Source organism: Sus scrofa, chromosome X, assembly GCF_054392235.1.
Source record: "Sus scrofa isolate SSC_HxYL_T2T_F1_AM1 chromosome X, Sscrofa_HxYL_maternal_Yorkshire_Landrace_v2.0, whole genome shotgun sequence".
Taxonomy (NCBI): domain Eukaryota; kingdom Metazoa; phylum Chordata; class Mammalia; order Artiodactyla; family Suidae; genus Sus; species Sus scrofa.
The window spans coordinates 131,468,615-131,484,412 of NC_139401.1; the positions used below are offsets into that span (position 1 = coordinate 131,468,615).

Below are 15,798 nucleotides of genomic sequence, written 5' to 3' on the forward strand. Positions count from 1 at the left end.
CAGCAAATTTGACAATCTGGAAGAAATGGACAATTTCCTAGAATCTTACAGCCTGCCAAAACTGAATCAAGAAGAAACAGACCAACTGAACAGACCAATCACTAGAAATGAAATTGAAGATGTCATAAAAACACTCCCTACAAATAAAAGTCCAGGACCAGATGGCTTCACAGGCGAATTCTATCAAACATATAAAGAGGAACTGGTGCCCATCCTCCTTAAACTTTTTCAAGAGGTTGAAGAAGAAGGAATACTCCCAAAGACATTCTATGATGCCACCATCACCCTCATTCCAAAACCAGACAGAGATACCACCAAAAAAGAAAACTACCGGCCAATATCTTTGATGAACATAGACGCAAAAATCTTCAACAAAATCTTAGCCAACTGAATCCAACAACATATAAAAAAGATCATACGCCATGACCAGGTAGGGTTCATCCCAGGTTCACAAGGATGGTTCAACATACACAAATCAATCAACGTCATACACCACATTAACAAAAGAAAAGTCAAAAACCATATGATCATCTCAATAGACGCAGAAAAGGCATTTGACAAAGTCCAACATCCATTCATGATCAAAACTCTCACCAAAGTGGGTATAGAGGGAACATTCCTGAATATAATCAAAGCCATTTATGACAAACCCACAGCAAATATAATACTCAATGGGGAAAAACTGAAAGCCTTCTCACTCAAATCTGGAACAAGACAGGGATGCCCACTCTCACCACTGCTCTTCAACATAGTTTTGGAAGTCCTAGCCACAGCAGTTAGACAAACAAAAGAAATAAAAGGCATCCATATAGGAAGAGAAGAGATAAAACTGTCACTGTATGCAGACGACATGATACTATACATAGAAAACCCTAAGGACTCAACCCCAAAACTACTTGAACTGATTAATAAATTCAGCAAAGTAGTAGGATATAAGATTAACATTCAGAAATCAGTCACATTTCTTTCTTTTTTTTTTTTTTTTTTTTTTGCCTTTTCCAGGGCTGCTTTCCACGGTACATGGAGGGTCCCAGGCTAGGGGTCTAATCGGAGATGTAGCCACCAGCTTACGCCAGAGCTACAGCAACGTTGGATCCGAGCCACATCTGCAATCTAAACCACAGCTCACCGCAACACCGGATCGTTAACCCACTGAGCAAGGCCAGGGATCGAACCCGCAACCTCACGGTTCCTAGTCAGATTCGTTAACCACTGCACCACGACGGGAACTCCTCAGTCACATTTCTGTATACCAACAATGAAATATTAGAAAAGGAATACAAAAATACAATACCTTTTAAATTTGCACCTCACAAAATCAAATACCTTGGAATACACCTGACCAAGGAGGTAAAGGACCTATATGCCGAGAACTATAAAACTTTAATCAAAGAAATCAAAGAAGATGTAAAGAAATGGAAAGATATTCCATGCTCATGGACTGGAGAAACCAATATTGTAAAAATGGCCATGCTACCCAAAGCAATCTACAGATTCAATGCAATCCCTATCAAATTACCCATGACATTTTCCACAGAACTAGAACAATCAATCCAAACATTTATATGGAACCACAAAAGACCCAGAGTCGCCAGAGCAATCCTGAGAAACAAAAACCAAGCAGGAGGCATCACTCTCCCAGACTTCAAGAAATACTACAAAGCCACAGTCATCAAAACAGTGTGGTACTGGTACCAAAACAGACAGACAGACCAATGGAACAGAATAGAGAATCCGGAAATAAACCCTGACACCTGTGGTCAATTAATCTTTGACAAGGGAGGCAAGAACATAAAATGGGAAAAGGAAAGTCTATTCAGCAAGCATTGCTGGGAAACCTGGACAGCTGCATGCAAAGCAATGAAACTAGAACACACCCTCACACCATGCACAAAAATAAACTCCAAATGGCTGAAAGACTTAAATATACGACAGGACACCATCAAACTCCTAGAAGAAAACATAGGCAAAACACTCTCTGACTTCAACATCATGAATATTTTCTCAGGGCAGTCTCCCAAAGCAATAGAAATTAGAGCAAAAATAAACCCATGGGACCTCATCATACTGACAAGCTTTTGCACAGCAAAGGAAACCCAAAAGAAAACAAAAAGACCACTTACAGAATGGGAGAAAATAGTTTCAAATGATGCAACGGACAAGGGCTTAATCTCTAGAATATATAAGCAACTTATACAACTCAACAGCAAAAAAACCAATCAACCAATGGAAAAAAAATGGGCAAAAGACCTGAATAGACTGTTCTCCAAGGAAGATATACAGATGGCCAACAAACACATGAAAAAATGCTCAACATCTCTGATTATAAGAGAAGTGCAAATCAAAACTACCAATGAGACACCACCTCACACCCGTCAGAATGGCCATCATTAATAAGTGCACAAATAACAAGTGCTGGAGGGGGTGTGGAGAAAAGGCAACCCTCCTGCACTGCTGGTGGGAATGAAAGCTGGTACAGCCACTATGGAGAACAGTTTGGAGATACCTTAGAAATCTATACATGGAACTTCCATATGAGCCCGCAGTCCCACTCTTGGGAAAATATCTGGACAAAACTCTACTTAGAAGAGACACATGCACCCGCATGTTCATTGCAGCGCTATTCACAATAGCCAGGACATGGAAACAACCAAATGTCCATCAACAGATGATTGGATTCAGAAGAGGTGGTATATATACACAATGAAATACTACTCAGCCATAAAAAAGAATGACATAATGCCATTTGCAGCAGCATGGATGGAACTGGAGACTGTCATACTGAGTGAAATGAGTCAGAAAGACAAAGACAAATTCCACATGATATCACTTATAACTGGAATCTAATATCCAGCACAAATGTACATCTCCTCAGAAAAGAAAATCATGGAGAATAGACTTGTGGCTGCCCGGGGGGGGGAGAGGGAGGGAGTGCGAGGGATCAGGAGCTTGGGGTTATCGGATACAACTTGGAATGGATTTACAAGGAGATCCTGCTGAGTTGCATCGAGAACTGTCTAGATACTTATATTGCAACAGAACAAAGGGTGGGAAAAAATGTATACATGTAAGAGTAACTTGGTCCCCGTGCTGTACAGTGGGAAAAAAAATAAAATAAAAAAAATAAGAGCTAGAAGGGAAGAGATATCTCCACTTGTTTGGACCTTGGCCAGTAAAAGGAGTGTGGTGGCCACTGGAAGAAGGAACATCCTCATCAAGCCAAACTTGTCACCAAGCTTTGGGAGGGCGGTACCTGTGTGAACATGGGCGGTGCCTGGGGAGCGGGGTAGAAACAAGCCATTGTGGACTCAAGGGTGATGGTCGAGGCAGACACCCACGGCAAGTGAACCCTGTAGTAAGTAGCGGGAGGGTAGGACTTTGAGATAACTTGATGGAATGGAAGGAAAATGGACTTTGAAGCCAGACATATCTGGCTTCAAATCCTGGCTCTTTGACACATTTGCTGTGGGGCCCTCAAAAAGGAGCTGAACTTCTCTGAGCCTTTTTGTCATCTGTGAAACAGTGGGGACAGAAACTCACCCAGAGAGCTGTCGTGAGCCTTAGAGATAATCCTGGGGAAGCCCAGAGCACTGTGCTTGACACACAGGAACTGGAACAAAGAGGGGCTGCTGCCACTGCCACGTTTTGTGGTCACATTACCTTTTTGAGTTGCAAAACATAAGGGGTCTTGCTCCTAGAAGTCCCCCAACTCTAGGTCTCTACTTCACTTTTGGCACTTGGCCTAGATTGCCAGAAATTAACGCATTCTGCTCCCCTATTCGACTATTGGCTCTTTTCAATAAGGGGCCCTTCATTCTCTTATTCACCAAATATTTATTGCATTCCTACTGTGCATGAATGCTCTGCCAGGCACTTGACAAACGTATTCCCTCTCCTTGTGCCCTTGTGCTCTACGTAGTTCTTTACTAACTAATCACTGCTCTAACTGGTATTCATTAAGTACATAGCATGTGCATCAGGCACTGTTCCAGATGCTGGGAACAGCCCTGGATGAAAAAGACAAGGATTCCTGCCCTCCTCAAGGTCATATTCTTTCGGAAGAGGAAGACAGTTAAAAAATATGTCTATGTGTCAAAAAAAAAAAAAGTCTATGCAAGATGATAAATGTCATAGAGAAAAATGAAACAAGGCAGGCAGATAGAAAGGGCTGCTGGGCTTGGGCAAGGAAGAGCTTGAGTCCCAGGAACAGCAGGACGTGACGGTGGCTGGGATGCGAGGGAGGATGGCGGGGGTCCAGGCTGCTCGTGGCGTGGGCGGTGGGAGGCCTGTGTTGGTGTGTGCACACACGTGGCCACGTGCCACAGACGTGTGAAGAGAACAAGATCTGCAAGCAGATCCACAGAAGGGGGACAGAAGGCCAAAGCCCCAGCAGGATGAGCGTGGCGACAGCCCTCTTTTAGCCGGAGGCGCGATGTCTTGGGCGCGTTTTGATTTATTTCAGGAGCACAATGCAGTGTGCAGGGTGCGCAGACATGCTCTGCGGGAAAGTCAGCCCACAGAGCCTCGTGTGAGGTCAGTCATGACGAAAAGCGAACCCGTGCCCTCGCCCTCCTTGCCTCCACCACTGATTATTTAAAAGAAAGCCCCTCAATAGCACTCCTATGCTATAAACTGAAAAGGCCCTTTCAGGATGTACGAGGCGAACAGAGGTGATTTGTTTCCCCCTGTGACTTCTGGACATGATGGGAAAGCCTTGAATCCAGCCTTTTCTCGCAGTCCAGGAAAGGCCCAGCGAGGGGAGGGAGCCCAGACACACACGGCTAGAGTCCCGATCCCTGGGATTCCAGAACTTTCCCAGCACCACACTGCCCCCCACCCCAGCATTTGTGACACGGACAGCTGTGCAATTTTCTCTAGAGATTACAAATGAGGATATACTACTTTCTTGCCATAAATTGACATTTAAGAGTTAAGGACCACCACTGGGGGAAAGACTAGAAAATAGCATTTGCAACCTGCCCCCACAAAGAAATCCAGCATTCACTGCTTTTTTTTGCTAATCCTTCTGTGCCCAGGTCCTGAGCTTAGCCACGTCCCTGACCTCACCCTGCCTTGGAAAGAAATATTTCCATCAAGAAGTGTCAAAATACTTCATAAATTATGAATGGCAGGAAAAGCTTTACACCCTCTTACACCAGACAATGTTTAATTGTAATAAAATGGTGCCATTTGACTGGGCAGTTGCTCAAAGACCAGCTGAAGGAGGACACGGGGGCTAGGGGTGTGTATAGATCCTGCTCGTGGCCATAGGCCACCAGCCAGCCTTCGGGACTGTCCCTGGCCTACGTCCAAACCCTCCATGCGATGTTCAGCCAAGAGGCCACTTCTTGTTGCTGGTATTAAAGAGTTACATAAAAATCTACCACCAAATAGCGGCACTGCCCAAAGCAGGAACTCCAGAGACTTCTCTTTCTAAACCTGTGTGCAGGTGAACCGGCAGCAATTAACAGCCATCTTATAGCATGTCTTAAAGAATCCTGAAGAGATATTCAGAATCTTGCTTTTTCCAGCCTCCCTAATACTGCTCCTTGGGGGGCTTTTAAGAATTGCACTTTGCTTATTGTGGCAACTGTATTTGGAGCAAACTGTCATTGTGGTTGCCACAAAACACTTTGATAATAGACCAATATTGCACATCAAGTCTTTTCTAACTGCCAGTATCCATTCTGGCAGCAGGTAGAGAAATCATCATAGCTCTGAGCTGATTCTGTCTCTGGAACATCAGAAGACTTGTTAGACGTATTCAAAGTAAGAGCTACATTTGCGGGTAGAATTAATGCCAGGGAAAGATTCACCCAGCTCTCTCTGGTATTTTAAAACAAAGTAGAGATGTGCATGGAGTCATCGGTGGTTGCCAAAGGCAGTCAGACTTCAGTGTTTAACGTTAGAAAAGGAGAAGGATGCTCATTCGACTGCCTGGCACTGTAGCCCTGTGGGGGTTGGTCTCATCAGGCAGGAACAGGGCGATGATAAGCTCGGTCTGCAGTGGAGCCTCTGGAGAAAGCTACTGTGTTGGCAAAAGCTATAGGATGTCCTTCGAGAAGAGTCAGTAGGATTCCAGAGCGAGCTTCATATATGTTCACCATGCTAAACCTCACTGTGGCAAACCGTGTCCTCATGAGGTCCCATGATGAGGGGGGCCCAGAATGCCACTGTCACTCTTTGCAAGCAACCTAACAAGACCTGTCTCTTCCCATTCCCCAGGAACACTCCATCCCCAGTGTCTCTCAACAACGTCTCTCCCATCAATGCAATGGGGAACTGTAACAACGGCCCAGTCACCATCCCCCAGCGCATTCACCACATGGCCGCCAGCCACGTCAACATCACTAGCAACGTGTTACGGGGCTACGAACACTGGGACATGGCCGACAAACTGACAAGAGAGAACAGAGGTATGCCTGTCTGCTCATCGTATTGTCCACAGGCCATGGTAGAGTCAGCTTGCTTTGAAGAGCTTGAGTTTTCCACAGTGGCCTCCTCTCCCGTCTGATTTCCAGAGCGAGATGAGGTGGAAAGGGGGCGGCTCAGGGCTGAGCCAGTGACCAGTTGTGCTGAGAGAGTGAGAAAGGCCTAAGATTAAACTCTCCTTGAAAGCTTAAAGTAATTTGTGAACTATCATGTATTGGCAAATGTCTGTTTCAGATTTTCATTTCAATGGTACGGATCACAGAGAAACGGCAAAGGAGAAAAAGAATGATTTGCAAATGAATTAGGAATAATATACTATTGCCTTTTGGGTGGGTGGGTGGGGTTGAAGTAAGGCCTTCTACCTTCATCAGTTCCAGTGAACACATGAGAGTGTGGTTTGTATTCAGAATCAAAGGCGAGGGCGCAGCTCCTGTCTTCCACACGGACACCTGGGATGAAGAGAGTGAGTCAGTGGTCCTTGACTACACATGCTGCTAGCTTGTGCATAGGTCTCCCCCCCGCCCCCCTGCCCACCCAGTCTTCACAGTCTTAACGAAGGTGGGCAGTTTAAATAAAGCCTGCTTTTGTTCTGGCCATTCATTTGACTTGGCTGATTTGGGCCCAGCTCTCAGCAACAGATGCACTCTAGTCAAGGTGGGGACAGACGTGGGTCTTTTGGAATCAGGCTGCAAAGAGGTGACCCCCGGTTTAGAGTAGTTGAAACATCTGGCCAGGTCCAGGCAGGAACTAGCATCCTTCACCAGCCCATGGCTCCTGCTGGGACAGGATGTGGTACAAGTGGCACGGAGTGGGCTCGGGTCCTAAGCACTATCAGGGTTTTCTTGGAATCAGGTTGGGACTACAGGCCACATAGACGTACATGGAAGTTCCCATGGATTTGACCCAGAAGGGCTTCCTGGCTCCTCTTCCTCCCTGCGACATTGCTGAGCAGGTGGGGAAACAGTCCCACAGAAGTAGGAAGGCTAATCATTTAAGCTTGAGGCCTGGCAGGCACTGGCTGGGTGACCTCAGGCAAGTTAGTTAAATCTATGAGTTCCTCCCAAGCTTCCTTCTCTATAATAATAGGCATAATAATAATAATAGGATGATGATGAAACTACCCAGAAGGATGGTGGAGATGGGTGAAACAAAATAATATGTGTAAAGCCATCAGCATAAAATGTCAGGTGCAAGGTAGAGATCCTACAAATATTTATTTCTCTTTCCTGCTACGTAGGGTTATGTATCTACATAATTCAAAGACTCTGTGGCTCTCAAAGCATATTCCATAATTTGGGACTTCAACCCTCAACCCAGCTATAAACTTACAGTGACTCCAGGGGCTATTTGAATGTCTTGGTTATGTGTGTTCATGCAGCAATTTCCATATACCAGGCACTGTACTATTTGTTTTATCATTTCTTGTCTCAATTAACCCCACTTCCTAGTTGTAGAAACTGGGGCTCGATGAGGTTAAGAAATTCACCCATGATATCACAGCTCATAATACTGAAAACAGGAAGTGAACCTACAACTGTCTGATTCCAGAATCTGAACTTGTAACCTATAGGAGGCGCTGCCCATCTCGAGGGCGAGATTAATAATACGTCCTCAGAACCCTTCATTGAGCCCTGTCCTCAGCTTCCTGAGTAACAGGCAGTTCTTGCCCACCCTCCGGAGCTTTTGGAAATCCAAAGACAGCTGGCCTGGATAGCCACGCTGATCCAAGCGTTCTAGAACTGCTAATGAAGGCATAAGCATCTTAAGACTTGCCTAGCTTGTCTGCCTCTACCCTTGTCTGTTTGACTTTGTATCAGTAACCAGAGGGCAATTCAATATTTATGGATTTCCTTCATAATTGCATCCATTTTCAAAATCTGTTAAAGTAATTCCTTCTAAATTAAGGGCAGAACTTTCCAGAAGCAGTGTAGTCACCATGCTGCTGTTTGAGTGGCCTGGCACTCATCTTGTCCTCAGCAGAGTGTGACAGTTAAATTCCCCACCTAACACTAAATCAAAGGACTCCGTCACTCTAGCAGCCAAAAGAAGATGCATGTTGCTGGGGTCACTGTGGGGCCGTCCAGTGGACTGCGTGAAGGTCCTACTTTGGAATCTCCTGTTTGATGCCTTGAGTTTCACACATCTGTCATTTCTGAGCTGCTTAGAGCTGGGGACTCTTCCCACATCTGTCTCGTCCCCCAGCAAATGGGGAAATTGAGGAGCTCCCCTTTGGACTGGTACTCCGCCTCCTACTGGCGACAGCCATGTACTTGCACCTTTCCCACCCAATCACGCAGTGGAAATGGTCCAGGTTGCCTGTCCGGGTGGAAGGTCTCCACCCCACCCCATGTCTGCCTGCCTGTGCAGCGGCAGGCAGATGGCTTATTGCGGAAGATTCTAGGGCTAAAATGGACCAGTGGGGATGATTCTGCCCTCTGGCCTTTGTTCTAGAAGCCCAGTTCCTTACCTTCCCAGCTACTTACTAAAATGGCAACCTGGGGAGCGTTAAGAAGGCCACCACGGGTGTTGTACAGCATACCCAGGGGACATCCCAGCTCATGTGTGGCTCACAGTCACTCAACGACTGGGTCCTTTAACATTCCCCTTAATATTCTGTTACAGAAGAAAGTATTTTCGATGCCACAGATATTTTTACTCTTTTATCGCAGAAATGACTTTACTGCATAGTACAGGTTAAAAAGTATCACATCATCAAATGAAGGGGATACGTGGAGAACGAGCCCATATGTTATACATACTGCGAAGAATAAATGCATTGTTTAGTGAAATACCATCTGCTGGGCAGGCAAGCACACAGAACCCATGCATGGAAATTGCTTTCTAAGAAGGCAGGAGAGCACCCCGACCACTTGCAGGTAGTCTCCCGCGCCTCTCCCCGCCCCCAAAAGATTCCTCAACTCCCTCAGCACAGGCGTAATTTCCTCGTGGCTGAGGCTGCCTCCTTTGTCGGACGCTAATGAAGGGGTCCGACAAGAACCCTCTCCCAACCAAGACCCATGCTGTGCCAGACACATTGGTTCAGACGTGAATAGGGGAAGCCCAGCTAGTTTCAGGACATCCTGTAGTTTCCTCACATACCCTACCCTGCCCCAGGGCAAACAGTCTAAGACTCTGGTCCTGCTGCTTATTTAGTAGGTGGCCTCGGAGCCGTTCCTTCAAATCAGCTGGAGGGGCGTCGGCCAGGCAGTCTTACCATCCGTGTCCCAGGGGGCAGGGGGATGTGCTATGTGACAGATATTTACAAGCCGTCTTCCTTCACTAAAGGAATAACATTTACCAAATCAGATGCCTCCTGGACATTGATTTGGCCTTAGATGCTGAGAGCTCGAATGGCTGTCCAGGCTCACTGGCTAGAACTGCATCCAGCCAAGAAATGTCAGTAAACTTAGTTCATTTAGACAAAAGGAAAAGAGAATATCTCCATTTCAAGAACACATAGAATGAAAAACAACTTGGTAGCATATAGACCATGGCTCCCTACCGCTTTATGTATAAGGACCCTTTTCTAAATATAAACGTAAAATATATAAGAATATAAATTCAGGAGTTGCCATCGTGGCTCAGCGGCTAACGAACCCAGCTAACATCCATGAGGATGTGGGTTCAATCCCTGGCCTCACACAGTGGGTTAAGGATCCGGTGTTGCCATGAGCTGTGGTGTAGGTCGCAGACACGGCTTGGATCTGGCACTGCTGTGGCTGTGGCTGTGGCTGTGGCGGGGAGCCACAGCTCTGATTCCCCCCCTAGCCTGGGAACCTCCATATGTCTCAGGTGCGGCTCTAAAAAGACAAAAAAAAAAAAAAAAAAAAGAAGAATATAAATTCAATATATTATACAAAATATATTTAAATACATTTTATTTTAGATACATAATTCTATGTGGATATTTTCAATATATAAATGCTATGTGTATATAAATATATACAAATTGATTTTTATTTGTAATATATGCATATGTGTGTGCTGTGGATTGTGATGTACTTTTAGAATCTGCTGTCTGAGAAAGTAGATTGTGATTGGAAAAAAACTTACTATGAAGTAACATTTAAATGAATGTGTGTTTTAATCAATCACAAGCACACCGGCAGACATCATTCACACTGTGGAAGTTGGCGAGCTAACTAAAGTTTAAAGTAACAGTCCTTAATATACATAGGGGGTTTTGGCCACGTAGTAGGTACTCTGTACATCTTTGTCGAATGAATGAATGATGTTGCCAGTGCCCGTGGGGTTGTGGTGTTGCCTGGAGGCAGCTTAAGCCATCTGCTGCCCATGGCCACGTTATCAGTTAAAGGCTTGACCGAGGTCTGCTCTGATTTTCAGAATTCTTCGGCGACCTGGACACGCTGATGGGGCCTCTGACCCAGCACAGCAGCATGACCAATCTCGTCCGCTACGTTCGCCAGGGACTGTGCTGGCTGCGCATCGATGCCCACTTGTTGTAGTGGGTGCCCTCCCATCTCCAGCATCACCGCCGCATCCCTCTACTTCTCCCAGGGCACCGATGGTCACTGGTGGAACTCCACTCATCTGGGAAAGTTCTCTCTGATTCAGTTTGTTTTTACGCTTCTTTTGATATCTGTGAAAAATGGAAGTCCTTGTAAGTGGACACTACACCTTGAGAGCAGTGTATCGTTTACCATTTAGTCCTTTTTCAGTATTTTATATGCATTTCTCAGGCCCCACCATCCGTCTGTGCTTGATGGAATGATCCAGTCCCCACAGTATTGTTTTAGGTCCACACTACCCCAAACAAAGAATGGAAAGCAATTGGGATAACAGGTTCCTGACAAGTGAAATGAAATGTCATCTATATAGATATACATGTCCTATGTCATACAGATGTACCTATGTGAACACAGAGAGAGGACCTGCAAAGATGCAAATATGCAGCGGTAGCCATTCCCCAAACCAGAATGTGTTTCAGAATCCTTTGTTAAACATTTGTGGTGCGCAGACTCGGTTTTCAGATGAGAATCTTCATTGCCAAAGCCCACTGGTTAGCTGCTGTAGCAACATCAGAAAATCAAGAGTATTCAGAAAATTAACGAGCACAGCGATGCCAGGGGACTTTTGAGTTCGCCTACCTTTCCCGATTCCCTATTCAAAAAACGTCAGTGATGAGAAGGAGTGGCAGCAGTTATTTTGACAACCTCAAGGCATCAGCTGGCATAAATATTTTGGAACCCCATGATGTGAAGTGTCAGTCCGCACTGGGATTCTCTTCTGTCAAGCTCTCCTTTTGAGGGCAGTTCCGTTGGCTCACGCCCCATGAGCCAAAAGGCCACACTCCAGTTGTAGAGATGAGAGACAGGAGGGGTTTGGCAGTGGTCCCAAGAATCCACACCTGGGAGGACCTTCTTTATTGTCTTTTGCTCAAATCTCTGGGAACAAAAGTGGTTGTCACTGACTACAAGTAATAATATACAGTTTGCTTTCCTAGTGGCTTTAAAATCTGGACTTCCCCAGTTATCCACATTTTCTATTTTACAAGGTTTCTTTTTTGCTTCTTTCTTTTTTCTTTTGCCTTTCTTTTCCTTTTCTCTTTCTTTTCTTTTCTTTTCTTTTCTTTTTTGGCTCATTAGCTTTTGACTGAAATACAATCACCAATTTTATTCAAGTCTGTATTAGCATGAATTGCTTCCATGAACATCCCAAAGAAATTTCCAAGTTCGCTAAGTAGCAGCTAGCCTTTTAACACAAAATGAGTCTTGGGGTAACCTTTCACCCTAGGGTGGCTTTGAAAGAGCCCTGAAGATGGGGACCAGGTCACCTGATTTGGAGATATTTCTACGTCAGGTGCGACTATCTCCACCCCTCTGATCCTCTGCATTCATTCGACATCCCTAAACATCACCATGTAAATATCATCTTCGGTGTTCCAGCTCACTAGAAGAATCCCCCACATGTGGTAAAAACTGTCCATACGTTAGTTCCTTATAATTACCTGCCGGTATCTTAATTCCACATAGCCTTTAATCTGCTGAGTTATTGGATTCTCTCCACTGAGTTATGACCAGATCAATAATAGATACATGCACATGAAAGATGCAAACTTGTTTGATTTTTAAAACAAGTCGTGCAAGTCTGTGATGAAAGGAACAGCAAGGGATTGCTCTGCACTCGCATTGTCAAGGTTAGCTATATCCCCAGTTGCAAAGAGCCAGACTTGAGCTCAGCTCCGGTCGTCTTTGAGTTTAAGGCCCTTTGTTGCATAACAAGGCTGTGGAAGTTGCGCGCCCGTGGCTGAGGCCACGTGGTGAAGATGGCGGCGGGGAGCGTCCCAGCCGCTGAACCCAGGGCTTTTCACGCTCCTGGTGTGGTTGAGCTGGGCGTTCGCAGTCTCAGCACCAACCCTCACACATGCAGACACACACCGAGACAAAACGCAACCTGAGAGAATCTTTTCTGAGCCTCTCAAGTGAGGAAAACAATCCTATGAAAGACTCCAAACACCCAAGGTGGGTGTCACCTATACAAATGAACCTGATGGCTTTTGCAGTGACTCCCAAGTTCTCTGTTTGTTTTCCACAGCTTACCAGGTAGCGTGCCTGACTCTTACTATGTAATCAATCCCACTGGCTTGACTTGTAAGTTCAACCTAGACCACAATCCTAGACCATCCTGGATTTAGGAGTAGATTCTTCCTGAAATCCCAGCTCCGGAAACTAGACATTCGTGTGCTAGGGGCAGTTTCCCAGGGAAACACGCCTATTGCCCCAGGAGTGAAAGCCTTGTAGCTCTAGTTTCCGAGAGTCATTATATCTACATCACCTACAACAGGGAGGCAGCAGAGAATCCTGCTTGCTGCCTGATGTGTCACCTCTGGTGGCTGAGCGTGAAGCGTGTGCCAGCGCAGCAGCACCACGGTCAAACCTGACAGTCGAGCTCAGGATCACCACCTGCTTATTTAGCCGACCCATTTGTAAAGCAGCTTAGGAACCAGTTAAACATGGAGGAGGAATTGCCTTCCCATCCCTGGAGATGAGACGTCTTTCAGTCGCGTGAGTAAGGATTGTGGCTGTTTTCTGGGCACTCTCTCTCCATCACACTGTAAATGGTGATGTGTGTCGTAGGTGTGATGCTCTTTGAAGGATGGAGGTTTTTTTGGTCGAGTGAATCTCGTCAGTGTACCGGTTTGTGGGAGGGATACAAGACAGGTGGATGGCAGCGAGAGATCCTGCCTCGAGACCTTGACGGAGGCTTGGTGAGACGCATCTCAATAAGCACGTGGAGTTAGGGTCATGGGCAGAGTAAGGGGCAGCTCCTCCTGCCTCGTGACCCGAGTAGGGCCACCACTATGCCTTCGCTTGTCACCCAAGCTCCAACCACAGAGGATTTGACAAGTTTGTGTTATGATGTTGGCTTGGCTTTGTATTTTAATTAACTTTGGATTTTTTAGTGGTTTTGTCATATTATTGTCTGAGTTTGGTAGGTAGGATTAATTTGAAAAGGGTATACTAGTGTGGTCCTCGGGGTAGAATTTAGCCGTGAGCATGTTGTTAGCCAGCCTGTAGACTGTTAATTACTTAATAATCTCATTGGGAAAATACTAGTAGTTTTATATTTGGATGGCATAATTGGAGAAGCAGATTAGCTGCTGCTAACTCTGCAAAGACTTGTGGTTGGGATGCCTTTTTTCCCATGTAATGACATAAAACAAGATTCAAACCTTCAGTCAAGAACCAAGTTGCTAAACGGGAAGCTGTTGGCCAACATGCGTTGTGTTGTGTTTCCAAATGGATGGATTGGCATTTGGCCAAACTCTTGCTAGATGCGTTGGATTGGGTCTTCATGGGAAAGGGACTGGTTCTCTTGGTGTCTTTCCCAAAGCTTTCGAACTTGGATTGTGTTGGATTCAAATTCGCATCCCAGAGGCCGAAGTGGGAAATTGAGGTTGGGAAGCATTTCTGAAGACAGGATCGATTTAGCGGTGGGGGCAAAGCCCTCATATACTTCTCAATAGACCTGAAAAAATTCACCTGCGTGAGTTGGCAGGTGGGAGAAACACGCTGGATCACTGGGTAGGACTACTCAGTCCGGCCGTGAACTGCTTGCTTAGAGAAGCATCACTCTCCCCATTGAGAAGATGTGTGGCGAGACGATGTAGCTACACCATATTGAATGGATGGGTGGATTCAGTGCCCCCGCCCCCCAGTCAGTTCTGTGGGGGAAAAATATTGAGCCAGTTGTCTCTGCTCTGTTACACAACTGGCGGACTGAATTCTCGTCGTCGTTCTTGTTGTTGTTGTTGTTGTTGTTGTTGTTGCTGTTGTTCTTTCTCATTGCCACTCGCACAGCCTTACTCTCAGAATGAAACTCTGATTCATTTTCTCTTCGGTGTTAGCAAACTCCAGCAACAGAAATGGCATCTGTGTTTTGATCCTCAGCATTTACCCTGGCAGGAGGCTAATCGGATAGGCTGGTCTCAGACATGAATCCTACCATCGGATATTTTCGGGGAAAGAAAGAGTACGACTTCCCTTTCCATTCTCCTCCTCACAGATCTCGAAGCCCTCTTTCCCAAGAGCATCATGTTTCCCTCTGTCATCCATGGACTTAAGGAAAATTGCATTGTGGGGAGGGCAGAGGGCGGGTGGGGGGGTGGAGGGGAGGGAGGCCCTTCCAGGCCCGTTTTGGCTTCTGACCTGAGATGGTAATGACTCCTTCCTCAGGCTTACATCCGATCCATGACCCATCATCGTTCTTCTAAGAGATTGGAGCTTTGCTGTTTCATTAACTGTGCAGTGTAGACTAATGGTGTTTAATAAAAGTCATTGAAAATTTCAAACTCTTTTGCCAGTGACCTCGATTTTGTTGGCTCTTTGATTTGTACCAGACTTTGAGGCGGGAAGGGGAGTCCCCAGGCCCCCGACGGGGTGCTGCAGGGGGCGCACCCAGGGCTCCGGCAGCACTTGCTGGTGAGCAGCAGCCTGCAGACCAGCTGGGAAGCCGCCTGAAGAATGTGCCCACCCGTGGATGCTTTCAGCTGGGGCTAGCTTGTTCCTCCCGCGGGAATCGTGGTGTTCCAGCCTCTGCAGCAGGAAGCCAGCTGCCATATCCGGAGCTTAATCAGAATTGCAAATGCTTTACCTATTTGGGTTTGGCCTGCATCACTCTTGCAGCTACTGAATAGGAGGAACAGAGCGCAGCGCCCATGCCCTTCTCTGGTCCTGCAGCACTTTTGATGTCAGGGGGAGTGGAGTCCCTGGGCAGGAAGCAGAATTGGGGAAACCCGCCAAGAGGCTGAGCTGGTGCCATGCTGCCCAGATCAAAAGCTAGCTTCTCCTTTGGTCTGCCCGGCATGCTACCTGTGGTATATTGGTAAAATGTTTAACAAGCTGT

At 46.1% G+C, this 15,798-nt stretch overlaps 1 protein-coding gene and 1 long non-coding RNA gene across 21 annotated transcripts in view; one reads left to right on the forward strand and one right to left on the reverse strand.

Moving 5' to 3' along the window:
• Nucleotides 1–15,244, forward strand: part of AFF2 (ALF transcription elongation factor 2) — a 535,022-nt gene extending 519,778 nt beyond the window's left edge. For all 12 annotated transcript variants that reach the window (XM_085006501.1, XM_085006500.1, XM_085006502.1 and 9 more), the window contains 2 exons: nt 6,226–6,416; nt 10,777–15,244. In XM_085006501.1, coding sequence (XP_084862627.1) covers nt 6,226–6,416; nt 10,777–10,898 — 313 coding nt within the window. In that variant the 3' untranslated portion in view covers nt 10,899–15,244. The remainder of the gene's footprint in view (nt 1–6,225; nt 6,417–10,776) is intronic.
• The window catches only part of LOC110257797 (uncharacterized), a 288,461-nt gene that overhangs the window by 35,259 nt on the left and 237,404 nt on the right, over nt 1–15,798 (reverse strand). For 4 of the 9 annotated variants that reach the window (XR_014834614.1, XR_014834617.1, XR_014834619.1 and 1 more), the window contains exon 3: nt 6,795–6,881. The exons of 2 other annotated variants lie outside the window; for them this stretch is intronic. This is a non-coding gene — a long non-coding RNA (uncharacterized LOC110257797). Of the gene's footprint in view, nt 1–5,384; nt 6,882–15,798 lie in introns of those variants that run through there. 3 more of the 9 variants (XR_014834616.1, XR_014834612.1, XR_014834615.1) reach the window with 2 other exon arrangements.